The 15,385-nt window shown below is 52.8% G+C and overlaps 1 protein-coding gene across 1 annotated transcript; it reads left to right on the top strand.

Annotated features, from left to right (window-relative positions):
* Positions 1-11,610: 11,610 nt before the first annotated feature.
* Positions 11,611-15,385, top strand: R3HDML (R3H domain containing like; the record flags this gene model as incomplete). Its single annotated transcript, XM_082292683.1, has 5 exons — positions 11,611-11,871; positions 13,190-13,308; positions 13,831-13,963; positions 15,034-15,149; positions 15,253-15,385. 5 exons carry the CDS (start codon positions 11,611-11,613, stop codon positions 15,383-15,385), a joined length of 762 nt encoding a protein of 253 aa, XP_082148809.1.

The raw sequence follows: 15,385 nt of genomic DNA, 5'->3' as shown, positions 1-15,385 counted from the left end.
GCAAACTTTATTAATGCTAAAAATTAATACATCTTGCTACAAAATATTTACATTTCTTGCTTGGCACAGCCAGATCACAGCAGAGCAGACTAATGACAGGGTTTGATTTACAGGAGAGAATGGTCTTGTGACAAGCATGAGGAGCTGAGTTTAATTTGTGGCTCTGACAAACTCCCTCCCCAGCCACAGGCCCTCAGACTCTGTATCCCCACACCCTGAGCAGAATATGGGAGAGATTCTGTTCTTCGCCTTCCTAAATGTCTTTCAGAAAAACTGCTGAGGTTGCAGAGGGCTGTGATAATGGTCTGAAGAGCTTAAAAATAAGCAGAGTTCACAAAGATGTAAAATAGCTACTCTGCCTAGAATATAGATTAAGGAGCCCATTAGCAGATGAAGTGGGGATGAGATTACATGTGAAAAAATACATGTAATTCATGTGATTAAGTGTACATGCACTTGGGCATAAAATGGTCTTAATTACTCATGTTTATTTCTAATTACCTGACTTCCTTGAGCAGCTGTGGCAGCTGCACTTGCAGCTCCTTGATGAAATACTCCCTTTTTTTTCCACAGCATATAATTCACACCTTCTGTGTTTGCCAAAGAACCTCCCCAACCCCACACCTGTGCATTTGAATTAATTTGATTCTCAATGTGCTGTCGTTCAGGGGTAGCTGCTGAGAAGTTTTTCCCTGCAGTGCTCTCCCAGCAGCAGTTACTGGGAATTAACTCCTGCCCACACCAATTAACCTTCCTGTTAGCCATGCACTAAAAGCATTATTTGTTGTTGCCATTTATTCCCTTTCTATAAGGATTATCAAGCATAGATTAAAGATCGCACAAAACTCAATGACAATTTCCACTAAACCATTTGCTGGGTGGCCCTTGAGCTACTGTACCAAAAAATTGCTTTTTAAAAAATTATTTTTAGATAAAGAAACTACTGTTTATTGCAACTGATCGAATATGGGAAGGAAATGATCTGTGCTTATTAATTCAAATTCAGAAATATGATCTTTTCAAACTTCACTGGTGCATTTTTAGCTCATATATTTGCAGGAAAGAATCAGAGTGTAAAATTTGGAAGTGAGTTTGTGTTGATTAGCTGCAGGACCACAGTTCACAGTCCTGGTTTCTTGACTGGAGACCATGTACAGCCAGCCACAAAACATGAGCTATTTCAGTCCAATATATAATTACAAATATTGAAGTATAAATCTGAAATATATACATACATAATATTTAATCTGTGCTTTACTGGCTTGGATAATGATAAAAGTGTTGGCTGGACATGTGATTTGGGTTTTTCCTGACCACAATGACCATTGAAATGCTCTGCAGATAAAAAAAATAATTACAAAGATGTTCAAAGGGTGTGCTGAAGAGCCAGTGCACTTAGTTCTGTCACAGGCTTAATTTGGATTCCCAATATTACAAGTTACTGTTTTTAAAAGTTATTTGTTTAGTTTTTTTACCTATGCATTCCCTGTGTTCAGTGAGCTGAACATCTCTGCTAACCTTGCCATGCTCTTTCACCAGAGGGCTGCCCCACATCTCAGCCTTTGGCAGAAGAAACCAGGATGCCCCAGGCCATGGAATTCATTGGTGTGGTCATCAACCATGGGTGGCATCTGAAAGACAAGACAGGCAGAAAGGCACTGAGGTGAGAGGATGTGTCCGTGTGAGGGTGCTGAGCAACGCCCAGGTCAGCAATCCCTGGGGTTAGGGCAGGGAAGGGATAAATTCACCTCAAGGAGAAGCCCAGAACTGTTCTGGTACCCAGTCTACATTATTTTCACACTTTTTCCTGTCCAGGACTCTGCCCTTCATCATCTGCAGGAGTTTTGGAGCCCCATGAACAGAAGATCTGCTGATAGGGTTAAATGCTCCCAAACATCAGATTAAGCCTGAGGTGTCTGTGAGCTTCTGTACCTCCTCCTGAGCATCTCAGTGCATTTCACTGTCAGGCACGAGAGGCTGGCAGGACCTTTGCTGGTTCATTAGGTCTGGCCCAGTTTTTCAGTGCGAGGTGGCCCAGACTGGCTGCTCTTAGCTTTTGCCAAGGAAGCACATCCCAGTCTGCCAGGCACACAGCATCTCCCAAAACACAGCAACTCAGCCTGCACCTTACCACATGGAAGGAAGGTGTGGAGGGTGGTCAACAGTGCACAGAGACCAGCCCTGGTCACCAACAGCCCAAGATGGAGGAGGTAGGTGATGAATGTTGTGCTCCTCCTGCCTAGACTCTACCTGTTCTGTGAATAAACAACATTTTTTTCCTCCTCTAGCTTTAATTCTGGTGAAAAATAAAATTAAAGCCAAATCCTAGTGCTTTAACTAAACCAGAGCATTTACCAACTTCTCTTAAAGAAACAGGATTCTTTTCACAAATGCTTATTTGTACAGTTCAAACAAGATTTTTTTTTTTAAATATAAGCCCATCACAGATGTGCAACTCAGCCCAATCTCTGTTGACACCACTCAGAGATTAGGAACAAAAATACATGAGTAGCATGTTCTGCCTCTTTGCTGGAACAAGGCCTTTCTTTGGGCTGATTATTTATTGTAGGCCCCAAACAATTGGCAAAGCAGATCTTACTCTGGGGTGGGAAGATGAGCAGGACCCTGTGAGATGATGGAAAATGCCAGGAGTGCACCTGGTGCCCAAGGAGGAGGATGGGGGATGCAGTTTCCCTCCTTGTAGAGCAGAGTTTGTGCGTGCTGGGGAGAGCTTGCTCCTCCCAAGACGTCAGCATTGCTGGGGCTTTGAACTGCACTTCAAAGCTGGGGCTGGAGCGAGGTTTCTGCAAACCCAGAGAAACAGGTAAATATTTGTCAGAGTCACTCAACCCCCCTCATCACCTCAACGGTCATCTGTGCGAGACGGCTGGAGGGGTTTCGGCAGGCACAGAGGGGAGCCTTGTTGGTTTACTGAACCACTTCAGGAGGTGGGCAGACACAAAACACTGTGGCGAGGAGACCTGGAGCACGGTCCATGAACTCCTGCAGACACCTCATCCTTTCCATCAGTGGAGCAGGCAGAGGGGAAAATCCTTTCCTTGTCTGGGGAGAAGACCAGTCCTGCTCCCAGCACTGCTGCTGTAGCTTTATAACCACTTCATTCATGCTAGTTCCTCCAGATGGGCATCAGCTGCTCACAGAGCACCAGAGCACATTGTATCTCCCACCTGCTGCTGCAGATTTAACCATGAGTGTTGTGAGTCACCCATTCCAGCAGACACACCATCATATAACACTTCCATGAATTTATCAAGTTCTAGCTTCTGACATGCCACCAACCCATTGCAGGGGGACTCAGGGTGTTTATTTTGGAAAGAGGGCTTTGCTGGACCACTCTGCCCATGATGTCTGTACTGCAGCAGCTGGTGGAGGGGGAAATGCAGATACCCAGCCACCAAACTACCCACCAACGCTCCCAGCCTTCCTCTTGCTTATCAGCACAGCATGGAAATGCAGCTTAAATAAGAAAAAGGGAAGGGGAAAAGAAGAAACAGCTGAGCACCAGATGAGATGAACGCAGATAGATGGGGCTAGGCTAATTCCTCACACCCCTGCCCAAGCCTGACCCAGCATCCTCACTGCCCGGACATGGCCCCTGGGGCAATGCCACCCTCCCTTTCTCTCGGCCAGGAACCCTCAGCTGGTTGTTAAAAACACCAAAGGATGTGCAGGGGCTGTAACGGGGTCCAGCTGGGAACATGCATTTGAGGGACACGGGTTGGGAAGATGCTGGGGGAGGCTCTGGGGTGCCACCCTCGCAGTGCTGGGGCACTGTACTCGCACAGGGCTCTCACCTCGCCTGGTTTCAGGGCAGGGGAAGCACAGGAGGGGCCCGACGGCCCCGGCAGGCTCCGCTCAGCAGCAGCACAAGGGCAGCAGCCGGGGCAGAACCGCGCCCGCCTGTGCCGGGGAAGCGGAGCGGGGCGAGGGCAGTGCCAAAGGCAGCAGCTGGCTCGGTGAGCTCGGTGTTTGCTGTCTGAGATGTTGGCCCCGGGGCAGATGGGTTCTGTCCTTCCTTCATCGAGCACCTCCCTCCGACCTGCCAGGTGCCCCTGCGGGGGCTGGCACCAGCACATCTGCTGGCACCGGGAAGGCTGGATTGTACCAGCCTGTGCGGGATGGTTCAGCCTTGCAGCAGCGAGGAGGATGAGCCAGCATGAACCTTATCGGCCCTGGTCCTCAGGGGCCACCACAAGCGCAGGTCCCTGTGGGATGTGTGCTCCTGGAACTGGGGTGTGCCCGGTTCCGCTGTTGTTTCCTCCCCGTTGCTCGTGGCACACAGGCAAGGTCAGACTGATGTCTGGATGTGTTGGCACAAGCCACTGTCAGGCCTCTGTGTCACGGTGTGGGCACAGGCTGAGTGATGGACAGAGATGCCAGTGAGCTGCAGGGGTCCCCCAGTCCACTCCTGTCCTTCAAAGGCTGGACACAGGGACAGAGGAGCTGCCAGCACTCAGACCAGCCTCAGAGCAGTCATCTTCAGATGAGGTGTCACACTTCCAGGATTTCCTGGGACTCACATGTCAGCATGTCCCCTGGTCAGGGAGGAAAGACCCTGAGGAGTATGTCTCCCTTCTGAGAGAGATGTAGAGAGAATCGCTCCCACTTTGGGTGTGTTCAGAGCATCCCAAGACTCTCAATTTCTGCTTTTCCAGATTTTTTCCAGCTTTGAGCAAAGTGGTCCTTGCAAACTTCTCAGCCTTCATGGTTGAACCTGAGAAATTTCATGTCTAGGCAGAGAGAAATCTGGTGGATTGGATCCAGCCATCTGGACGTGGGAAAGCTTGGAAGTCCCATGAGAAAAGGGAGATTTCTTGGCAAAGATTCACGATACATCTTTACGGGAGAGTAGAGGGGAAATACAAAATGTCCATCAAACCTCTCACCTTCTGTAGGCAGAAGTCAGGAGGCCCAAGATGTGCAGGTACAGCAAGAGATTTTAGAAGTGAGGAAAAATATCAGAGGCTCCTTTCAGGTTCGGTGCCAGGAACTGGCAAGGGTCACAGAAATCCTGCACAGTCCTGCCCTGTTCACCTGGAAGGGCAGGACTGGCTCTGATGCAGGACAGGTCACAGGCACCCCTCAGAGCACTCTGGTAGATGTGATCAATCAAGATGGGAGAGTATGGGCAGAGAAATATGTATGGGAAGCAGTTTGCTCAGTGTCACGCAGGAGATCAAAAGGTTCCAGATTTCATCCCCATGTCACCTGTCAGGTGCTCGCTCTGCTTCAGCACTGCTGGAGAGAGCTGAGCTGCTGCTGTTTCCCAGCCTTGTGAAGAACTGTTAATACACCCAGAGCCTCTGTAGGCACATCCTTCCTGCCCAAAGCCCCTGAATCACCTCCAGATGCCCCTGAGAGCTCCTGTGCTCCATCTTTCCTTCTGCACCACCTTCCTGCACTCACCAGAGCCTGCTTTTAAATCCCCCAGGCTCTGGATGATCATCACCCACCTAAGCTGCATCCTACTCCCTGCTGGACATGCCCCAGGCAGACCCCGGGGAGAAGTTACACCCATCCCAACATCCCACGGTGTGAAGAAACGCTGCAAACATCGCCCTCTCCCTTCAGAGCCGGGGAGGAAAAGCAGCATCTCTTTTAGCCCCACTGTCATTTAATCTGAGCCAAACAAACACTGGCAGTGCTTTTCTACAGCAAAACCATTTTTCAGCTGGAGACAATGAACCTTGCACTCGAGGGGTGGTCAGAGGGTGTCCCAGTGGAGGCCTGGGCATGCGAGCCCAAGAAGAGGAGCAATGGGAACAAGACCTCCCTGTGCAGCCACAAAAAACCTGCCTGTGAACCCGTGCCAGGTGCTCAGTTTCTATCTTAATTTTGGTCTTCAAAAAAAGGGGAACAGAGTGAATACACAGGGGCTGCAGTCAAGCTGTGGCACACCCCCATCCAAGCAAGAAAATTACACGGTGAGGCTGCCAGGGTGTCCTTACTTCACTTTGCTGGGTCTGGGCTTTTGGGGTTGGGATCCACTAGCCCCCATCCAGCAGCTGATCCAGCCCTTTGCTGGAGCCACAGCACTCCCAGCCATTACACAGGTAGCACTTACTGTGTCAGGTGATGAGGAAAGACATGATCTCAGTTCACCCCAGAGGATGAATTTTGTGCAGGCTGCTGAGATGGGAAATTCCCACCAGGGCTCCTGGGTGTGAGCAATGGGTGTCCCACCACTGAGCCTGGAGAACAGTCATGTGGAGACCTGGCAGCAGCACAGTAAAAACCCCACCAGCACCGTATTTCCAGGGCTGTTGGTTCTGGCATGTGTCTGTGGGCACAGCTGAATGTGGGCTGCACCTGCAGGGGGTGTGCAGCACTGCTGTGGGGCAGGGGGTCCCTGGTTGCAGCTGGTGAGGAGGTCACAGCTGATGTTCAGCTCCAAGGTTTGGGTCTACCTCGGTCTCAGCTGACTCGTGGTGTGATGCGTCCCTCTTCCCACTGAGCCGTGAGTTTCTTCTCACCTTGGCAGTGTGCAGCAAGACCATCACACACCCACAGCGCCAGGCTAAACAACAATTTGTTAGCAAGCAGCAAATTAACTATCTTCCAAATTGTGCTGAGAGGAGTTTCCGTGTTATTTAAGTGAATTTCTAAACTTAGCCCAGTTACTGTAAAAAAATACCTTTGCGAGCAACTACTGTCCACAGAGCTTGACTTCAGAGATGTTTATTTCTAGAGCTGGTGGAAAAATTTCTCACCTTTCAAAGGTTCCAAATATATCTTGGTGCTGGCTGGAGCCATTGGCCTTCAGAGTTTTCTCACAGGCAGTCGCAGGCTGATGGGACCACAGCTCTGACAGTGCCACACGTGTTGTGGGGAGAGGTGGGGGGCTGGCACCCCCCTCTTCACCAAGGAGTTCATGAAGCATCATGTCAGCCTTGAGGGACACCTTAGTTAATACCCCAAAACAAGTGTTTTTTACTTCAGGACTCAAAAGCATTAGTCCTGGCCAGTTGCACCACTAAAAGGAGCTAATTGCAGTGCCCAGGTCGCTTTTAGAGAGGGGTCAGGAGCCAGACTGAGGGAAAGGCTGCTCTGTGCTGCCCTGCTGAGCCCAGCCTGGGTGGTCAGACCCACATGTGCAGGCTCCTGCCCACACTCTTGACTGCTGGCTCCCTACACCATCACTATATATAAATATATATAAATTGGGAAAGGTTTTTTCCACCTTAGCAAATACACAAGCAGAAATTGTGGGTTATGAGAGGACATTGCACCTGAAGCAGAGGCATGTGCTGGGCATCGTATGAAAGGCTCCAGGAAAACCCTGTCCCTGTTGATGGTCACCTCTTCTGTGTGAGATTTGACTTTTCCAGTAGCTCTTCCTCTAAGATTCAGCTTAGCTCAGAAAGGGGTTCAGCATCTACAAGGAACTGTTCCTAAATAGGAAGAAGGATGACTTTGGAGTCCTCAGACTTCAGGACTGATGTCAGTTGTGTTACACCTCAATGCATATTTCACTCCTAGGAGATCACAAAAGAATGTACAGGACCTCAGCCCGGCTTTACTCAAGTAACAAGATGTGGAGATCAGATCTTCCAACCTCCAAGTCAGATGGAAGATCTCCCTTCATGGTCTGTTAGGAGGAACTGAACTCTGCATATGCTGGACCTCTACAGGGCTCCCAAAATGCAAAAATCCATCAAAAGCCCCACTTTCCTTCCCTTTGAGGGTGAGCACCAAGGTAGCTGAGCTCTTGTTGGTGGGGTGGGATGGGGAGAAAAGAACATCTTTCAGCCAAGATGGAAAATGAGCCTTTCTGTCAGTTGATTGGAGGGGAATATTTTACTGGAGCAACAGTGTTTGTGCATTGCTTGGGGAAGGTTTTGTTCAGACAGGACCTTGGTTTCATTTTATTTTACCCCAGTAAAGAGATGGCTCCTGCTATGGAAATCCACATCAACCTGCTCCAGGCTTCAGAACACTCAGGGACCACAGCAGATCCTGACCCTCAGCACAAGGACAAAGCCCTGCTCGGTTCTATATGGGCTCATGTCACCGTCTGCCACCTTGGACTGTGGGTGATGAGTGATGCCCAAAGCCAACAGATGGGAGAAATAAACATGACAGAGAAATCCTGCAAGTCCCATTATGTCTTATTCTGGAGCGAGCTGCTGTCTGTTGGTCATAAAAGCATCAGAGGGCGTCTCTGCCAAGAGAGTGCTTGAACGCAGTGATTTATCTTTTTTGTTCCCCCCGATGCTCATTAAAATGGGAATTTGCCGGCTGCTGCTGTATCCAGCTGAATGCGTGTGCTTCTTGGCTCCCAGCAAGGTCCTCGCTGCAGATACCGTGTGCTTTGGCAGCCGGGCCAGTCTGGGCTGCAGGATATTACGCCTGGCAGGGACACAAACCCCTTCCAATTCCTGGAATTTGGATTGTCTCGCAGAGTGCTGATTAAGCAGTGCTTTCAATCTGCACCCAAGACAAAACCCTCGCCTTGCCTCCACGCAGAGGCTCAGCTGCTGCGTGGCAGAGGGAGCTGTGGTGGGTTCACTCTCCCCGAGCCCCAGGGAGACAAAAACTAAAAAAAAAAAAAAAAAAACAAACAAAAAAAAACAAACAAAAAAAACCTTCCCAAATTAAAAACTTTGCATTTCACAGTGCTGGATGAGTATTTGCTGCTCAGGGCTCTGTCTTTTGTGAAATAATAGATCATTAAGAACCACCCTCCCCACAGCACAGCCCCAGTGCCCTTCCTACCTCAGTGTACACTTGGCAGCAGCTGCACCTCCCAGTCTGCCCAGTTGAGATCACAGCTGCATGTCCCCATCTGCCTTTTTAATCTGCTGGGAATGAAACTGCCTTTACCAGCCTCACTAATGAGAGAAGCACTGTCCTACCGCTGGCCCCTGGAGCTGACACTCCTGTTTCCATAGATGAACATGAAATAGAGGTGTCTGCAGGACTGGCAAACTGGGGATGGAACTTGCCCAGCACCTGTGGAGAGGTGGCTGGTGTTTTAGGGTGGTCTGGTGCTGGAAGGTAAAGCTGAGCTGGTTAGACCCCTACAACAGGCAGCCTGGAAAGTCAGAGGGCTCTGGGAGCCACCCTGACACCTTGGCATGCCCAGTGCCATCCACAGCACAGCACAGCACAGCCCCCCACAGGATACCCAGCCCTGCTGGTTCATGGAGAGCTGCTGCTCTCTGCACTGAGGAATCCCCTCCTGCAGGGCTGCAGTAGGGCCAGAGATGCCTCAGCTGCATTTTCCCTGTCTCCTCGCTGGCACAACCATCATCCCACCTGCTGGGTGGGGAATGGATGGAAAATACCCCTCTGGCACATGTCTCAGCAGTTCCCCAGGGCCCACAGCATCTTGAGTTGCTTTACAAGAGAGAGAATGCCAGGAAAAATATACAAAGGGGTCTCTTTTGTCAGAGGCTCCCAGCAGGGTGAGGCTGTATCGATACAGCACAGCAGCTCAGCACCTGGGCATTATTCCTGCTCCGTGCTCAGGTCTGCGCCTCCCTGAGCTCCTGGTCAGCTTCTGCTGACAGCAGGTCTCTGGGGCAGCTGGGTGCAGCCAGCCAGGCTCTGGGACATGCTGTCAGTCCCTGCACAGACAGGAGTTATGGGTCTGGGATCCTCAGTTCTTGTCCCAGTCAAAGCTGTGGGGATGAGCAGCAGTGACCTGCTGCTGCTGTGGGACTGCCTTCTCCCTGCACTCCATCTCTGTGCCCCTTGCCAGCTCAGGAGTGGGAGTTTGTCCTTGCTGCTCCTCTTTATGCAACTGAAGAGCAAAATCCTGTCTCCAAAACGATCTGTGGTGAACCCAAACCTGGTGAGGCACAGGGGGACCAACACCTTGCTTACCTGGGGCACTGCACCACAGGGGGATGACAGCAGCGAGCCCTGCTGCAGCTCACACATGGCCACCTGTGCTGGCTCTGAGCACGGTGGGAAGAAGATGTGACAGGCATTGCAAGCAGCCCCTGCAGCTGGCCAGGTGTCTCTGTGACCTGCAATAACTCAGTTGTCCCCTGGCATCGTGACTGTGTGGGATGTTGTAGGGAATCACACTTGATGCTGCAGGATATGGCTTTCAGATGCTACAGCCATTTCCCCTCCCTGGGGACAGACACATGGACACAGTGAAGGGAGCACAGCCCACTGTTTTCCCCTGAGATAACCCTGGTTGGGCACTGCCAGCCCAGGTCAGTGGTGGGGCCCTGGGCAGAGTCCCTGTGGGCTGTGACAAGCCCCAGTCCTTGGGTTACACACAGGTGGCAGTGCCCAGCCCAGCAAGTGGCTTCATCTATAACAGGGAGAGCTGCTGGCCCAGGGACATGTGTGGCCACCAGGTCCCCTCCCAGCCACCCCCATAAAGGGACATCTCTGCCATCTGCTCAGCTTGCACCAAGGTGAGGTGACCCTGGGGCTCCTGGCAAGTGCCAGCTGCCCTTAGGGGGGCAAACCCCCCTCACCGATGTGGATTCACTTCTCTATCCACTACTTCCAGCAAGATCCCAGCTAGGGAATGAACAGGAAAGAGACGACTTTGGGAATCTCTCCCTGCAGGTCGCCTGAACAAACCCCCAGCCAGCAGCGAGGAGCAGCCCCTCTGCGCGCCGAGGCATCGAGCCGTGCTCTGCTCGCTCCCCCCGGCCCCGTGCGGGGCTCCGTGTGCCTGCGTGAGCCTGTGTGCGCGGAAGCATCCACCAGCCTATAAATCTCCTGGCAGGGCTCCTTCCAAACTTCAGGACATTCCCCGGGGGAAGAGTTAAGATGCAGCTTGTGCGTCAGCGGCCGCAGCGGGCTGCCCGCCGGGGCTGAGCCGAACCTCCCGCATCTGCCCCAGCAGGTTGTTCCCGGAGGTCAATCCCAATCCCACCGGCTGCCGCCGCCGGGCTCCGCTGCTCCTGGCTCAGTGCTCACGGTACGTAGTCGCGGGAACATCCTCCCGCTGCTCCGGGAAGGGCTGGCAGGGATGCTAGGAGGTGCATCGGCTGCCGGATGAGGGGATATTCCAGCGTTTTCCTTTTTTTAAAAAATAAAATACTCTGCTTTTGCGGTGGCTATTTTTCTTTTCCTGAGTTTAAAGAGTCGTTAGGATTTCTCGACAATGCTTTTAAGTCTTTGCCGTGCGTTTCTTTATCTGTGCGAGATTTCTGTTTGTGCTAGGGATTAATTCAACACACCGAACTCCTGGGAAGTTACAGGGCAGGCGGCTGCACTGACTCTCAGCAGGCGCCTAAATATCCCCTGTGCCACAGGTACGTGCTGTAAGTGAAAAAAATGGGGGAGACTTTCTACCGATTTTATCTTTTTTTAAAACAAGCAAGAAAACCAATTCCCCAGGCATCTCCCTGACAGTCCTGAGGAATTTGCTGTGATAAATAAGGTTATTAAGGAGATTAATTTTAAATATTTATTTTGAAAAGGGAAAAAAGAAAATTTGTTTCCACCTTATTTTGGGAAGTGGTGCTTGCATGGTGTTTGCAATCCTGAGTGGTGCCTGCGTTGTTTTCTCTTCTAGATCTGCACACCAGCAGCCGAGACCAGCAATCCCCCTTGTCCTTGCTTAACTCAGTGCAGAGCAGATATCTGCTGTCTGATCCCACCGGGCGGGCTGGCATGGCTGTGCTCCACTTGCACCTGTACCTCACGGCCTTGGGCTGCTGGGTGACACAGCTGTCCAGCTCCTTCCTGCTGCCCAACGCCACCGAGCTGCTGTCCCCGCCCGAGGGCACGGCCGCGGGCCTGCTGTGGGGCGAGGGGGTCCCTCGGAGCCGGCGGAAGCGATACCTCTCTCCCCACGACATGAGTGTGATTCTGGACTACCACAACCAAGTGCGGGCACAGGTGTCCCCCCCTGCTGCCAATATGGAATATATGGTGAGTTGGGCTCTGGCAGGGCAGGTTTGGGTCCACAGCTCACCTGTATGTCGCAGCCCCAGCCTAGTAGGGATGTCAGGGTGCTGGCCTGATTCCTGGCTGAACACATGCCGTGGGGGATGTTTTATGTCCCAGGGGCACAGCACACCCATGAAACCTCTGTGCAGGAGGGGTGGAGTCCCAGCACAGAGCTGTTTCCCCATGAGGGCAGATTTAGGATCTGTGGGCCTGTGTCCAGGACATCTGGGAGCTTGCTGGCTGTGGGATGGCAGGATCCATCCAGCTGAGCTGCAGAGGCAGCATTAGGGGAAGGGAGGTGGCTACAAACATGAAAAGCTCAGGTCTCAATCCAAAGCCTAGGTAGGAGCCTCTGCCCTAACTGCATCTGTGAGGGATGGTCCCATTGTAACCTCCAGGGTCCCTTTGGAGTGTTGCAAGTGGTGCCAGTTCCCAGGAGAAGAAATGCGCAGGATTGAGTCAAAGAGGGGCTGCACAGCCTTGACAAGTTGGGCGCCTCCACACAAGGGTCACCCTGGGGAAGAGCTTTCCCCACGTTCTGTCCACCCTGCCTGGAGCTCCTAACCCAGCCCTAAAGGGCCTCCAAGAGGAGGGATTTCCAGCCTAAACAGGACAGGACCCTCAGGGCGGGAGGTGCCACGTGCTCCTCTGCTCCCAGGAAGGGGACCAGAGCTCCAAGGGAGCAGCTGGGTGGTCCCTGGACATGGTTTGGGACAAACACACAGCAACCCAGCTTGCTGGGTACCAGAGCAGGTCAGACATGCCTGGGAGCATCCTGCACTGCTTCTTGCTTGGCCTAAATTCCTGCCTTCCAAAATAACTCACACAGGCATCTCCCCAAAGTCGTTCAGGATGGGTGAGGAAGCTTTAAATAATTCATGAAGGAAGCAGCTGTGCTCACCGGTCCATCTGTGGCCAGGGCTGCACTGGAGGGCTGGGACAGCTGTGAGCCGCAGCAGCAGCACAGGGCTGCAGGGTTTCACCCCTGTGCTCAGCTCCACCTTGTTCAGGAGCTCATTCTTGGAGGGGATCACACACAGGGCTTGCAGTGCTGCAGAGCATCCCTGCTCTGCTATGTTGTGTGCCCAGGAGCTGTGCTGGCAGCTGGGGAGGTCTATTGCTCCTGGACAAGCTGCTGTGCTTCTTCCCCCTGGGTGTTTTCTAGCCTGATACATGGGTCATATTTTTTGGACATTCATGGTGCTCAGAAAGCCCCCTGAGCACAAGGGAGCAGGTTTCTCCTCTTCCCACCTCTGGGAAGCCAAAACTCCTGCCTGCCCTTTTCCTTTCCCCTGGCCAGGTGTGGGATGAGCGGCTGGCCAGGGCAGCGGAGGCGTGGGCTGCGCGCTGCCTGTGGGACCATGGCCCCCCCGAGCTGATGAAGTATGTGGGACAGAACCTCTCCATCCAGTCGGGCAGGTGAGTGCCCTGCAGGCAGAGTGAGCTCCAGGGAAACACCCACACCCCACAATGCTGGAGGAGGAGCAGCAGCAGCCCCTCAGTCAGGGAAAAGAGGGGCTCTGAGCTGGCATTGCACGGGAGTGAGGTAGAGCTGAGAGGCACATCAAGGCCCCCAGGGTGGAGGAGGAGGGCCCAGCTCTTGCAGAAGGGTAATACAGGAAAGCAGAGGTGCCTGCTGCTCTTTTGGGGAGTTTGCTATTACTCTCCTCTGCCAGGCACACAGACCAGGGGGATATGGATCCTGGATCTCCTCCATGTGGCTGAGCACTCAGGTGCCTCTGGTCTTCTGGCCTTGAGCACAAGTGGGCTTGGCACAAGGATGTCATTACCCCCTTTTTCACAGGAATGCTCGGTCCCAACGGGCCCCGGCTCCAAACCATTTCTCTCCTCCACTTCCTCTCTCCTCCGCTTTCCCTTCCTGTCCTTCACCCATGACCTCTGCTGTGGAGGAGACCCACCTTACCTGTAGCACTGTTGCAGGTACCGCTCCATCATGGACATGGTGAAATCCTGGCACCAGGAGAAGCAGCACTACTCCTTCCCTCACCCCCGCGAGTGCAACCCCCGCTGCCCCTCCAAATGCAGCGGCTCTGTCTGCAGCCACTACACACAGGTGAGCACTGCAGCCCCCCGGGATCCAGCTGCAAAGGGGGTCCTTGTGCAGCTCACAGCCCTTCTCCCAGCAGCAGCTGGGATCCAGGATCAAATCCTGGCAGCTGCCAGCTTCCAATCAGGCAGCAGTCCTGGCAGCTGGCAGGTGTCTGCTGGAGGTATGCAGGTGATGCCATCCCACCCTGGGCCTTTCCAGCATTTGGGCTGTTGCAGGAAGGTCCCAGGGGCTCACAAAGAACTGAGGAGCACCTGGGACCTTCTGGCCAGTTGACAAGGAGGTTTCCATTGTTTTAAAAGCTTTTCCCCCCTCCTTTGGCCTTTTTCTCCTCACTGCACCTCTGGCAACTTAAAGGTGGTAAAGAGGAAAAAAAAAAGCTGCTTTGTACTTTTGCTGAGCATGAATCCTCTTCTCTGTGATGGAACAGCTTTATAGCACCCAGCTGTGTCCAGCTCCCTGGGAATGTGGCCCCTTCATCCCCTGGCACATCCCCAGACAGCCTGGCCAGCACAAAGTGGAAAACTCCTTTGTTTCTCTGCCTGGTGGCAGAGCTGTGCCCACCCCTAATTACCTCCTCTTCATGGCTCCAACCTTTACCTGAGCATCTGCATCCCCGTGTGGCTCATCCATGGGGATGCTCAGGGATGCTCTGGGTTGCAGAAGGGCAATATACAATTTTTATGGAAGAAATTCAACCTGTAGACGTTTTAGGAGGTGCTTTTGTCTTTGCTTGACATCCCTGAGTGCAGGGTAAGCTGCTGGCCATGATTCAGGGTGAGGTTTAGGAGCTAGTTTGGGTAAATTGGAGCAGTGACCGAGACTCTGCTGCTCGTGGATGTGAGCTTGGCAAGGCAATCCCTTGCAGGGCAGTGCAGGCTGCAGGCAGGGAGGGAGAGCAAAAACTCACCCTCTGGTAACAAAGCACTGCCTGTGATGTGATGGCATCCAGCCAAAGAGATTGGGGCAGTTGGGATGCGATTCCCTGGTGGGACAGAGCCCTGCACTGGGGCTATCAGCTGTGGGATGTCTGGGTGGATGGACACCAACAGTGTCTGTTCTCTGTCCTGGCACAGATGGTGTGGGCAACCTCCAGCCGCCTGGGCTGCGCCCTGGGCACCTGTGCCAACGTGCGGGTGTGGGGCAGCATGTGGCGTCACGCCATCCTCCTCGTCTGCAACTATGCCATCAAGTAAGTGACTGGGGGAGAGCTCCCCTGTGCCATCCTCCCTCCCCACGCCGGTGTCAGCAGTGAGCTGATGATGCTCAGAGGTGATGCACTCCTCTCTTTTTAGGGGCAACTGGCTGGGAGAAGCGCCCTACAAGGTGGGGCGGCCGTGCTCAGCCTGCCCCCCCACCTATGGTGGGGGCTGCTCCAACAACATGTGCTTCACCGGAGTCAAATCCAACCAAGTCAGCTGGTTCTAG

Source organism: Coloeus monedula (assembly GCF_965178545.1).
Source record: "Coloeus monedula genome assembly, chromosome: 17".
In the NCBI taxonomy this organism is placed as follows: Eukaryota; Metazoa; Chordata; class Aves; order Passeriformes; family Corvidae; genus Coloeus; species Coloeus monedula.
Note: the sequence above shows the minus strand (reverse complement) of the source record. Positions and strands in the feature narration are given on the sequence as shown.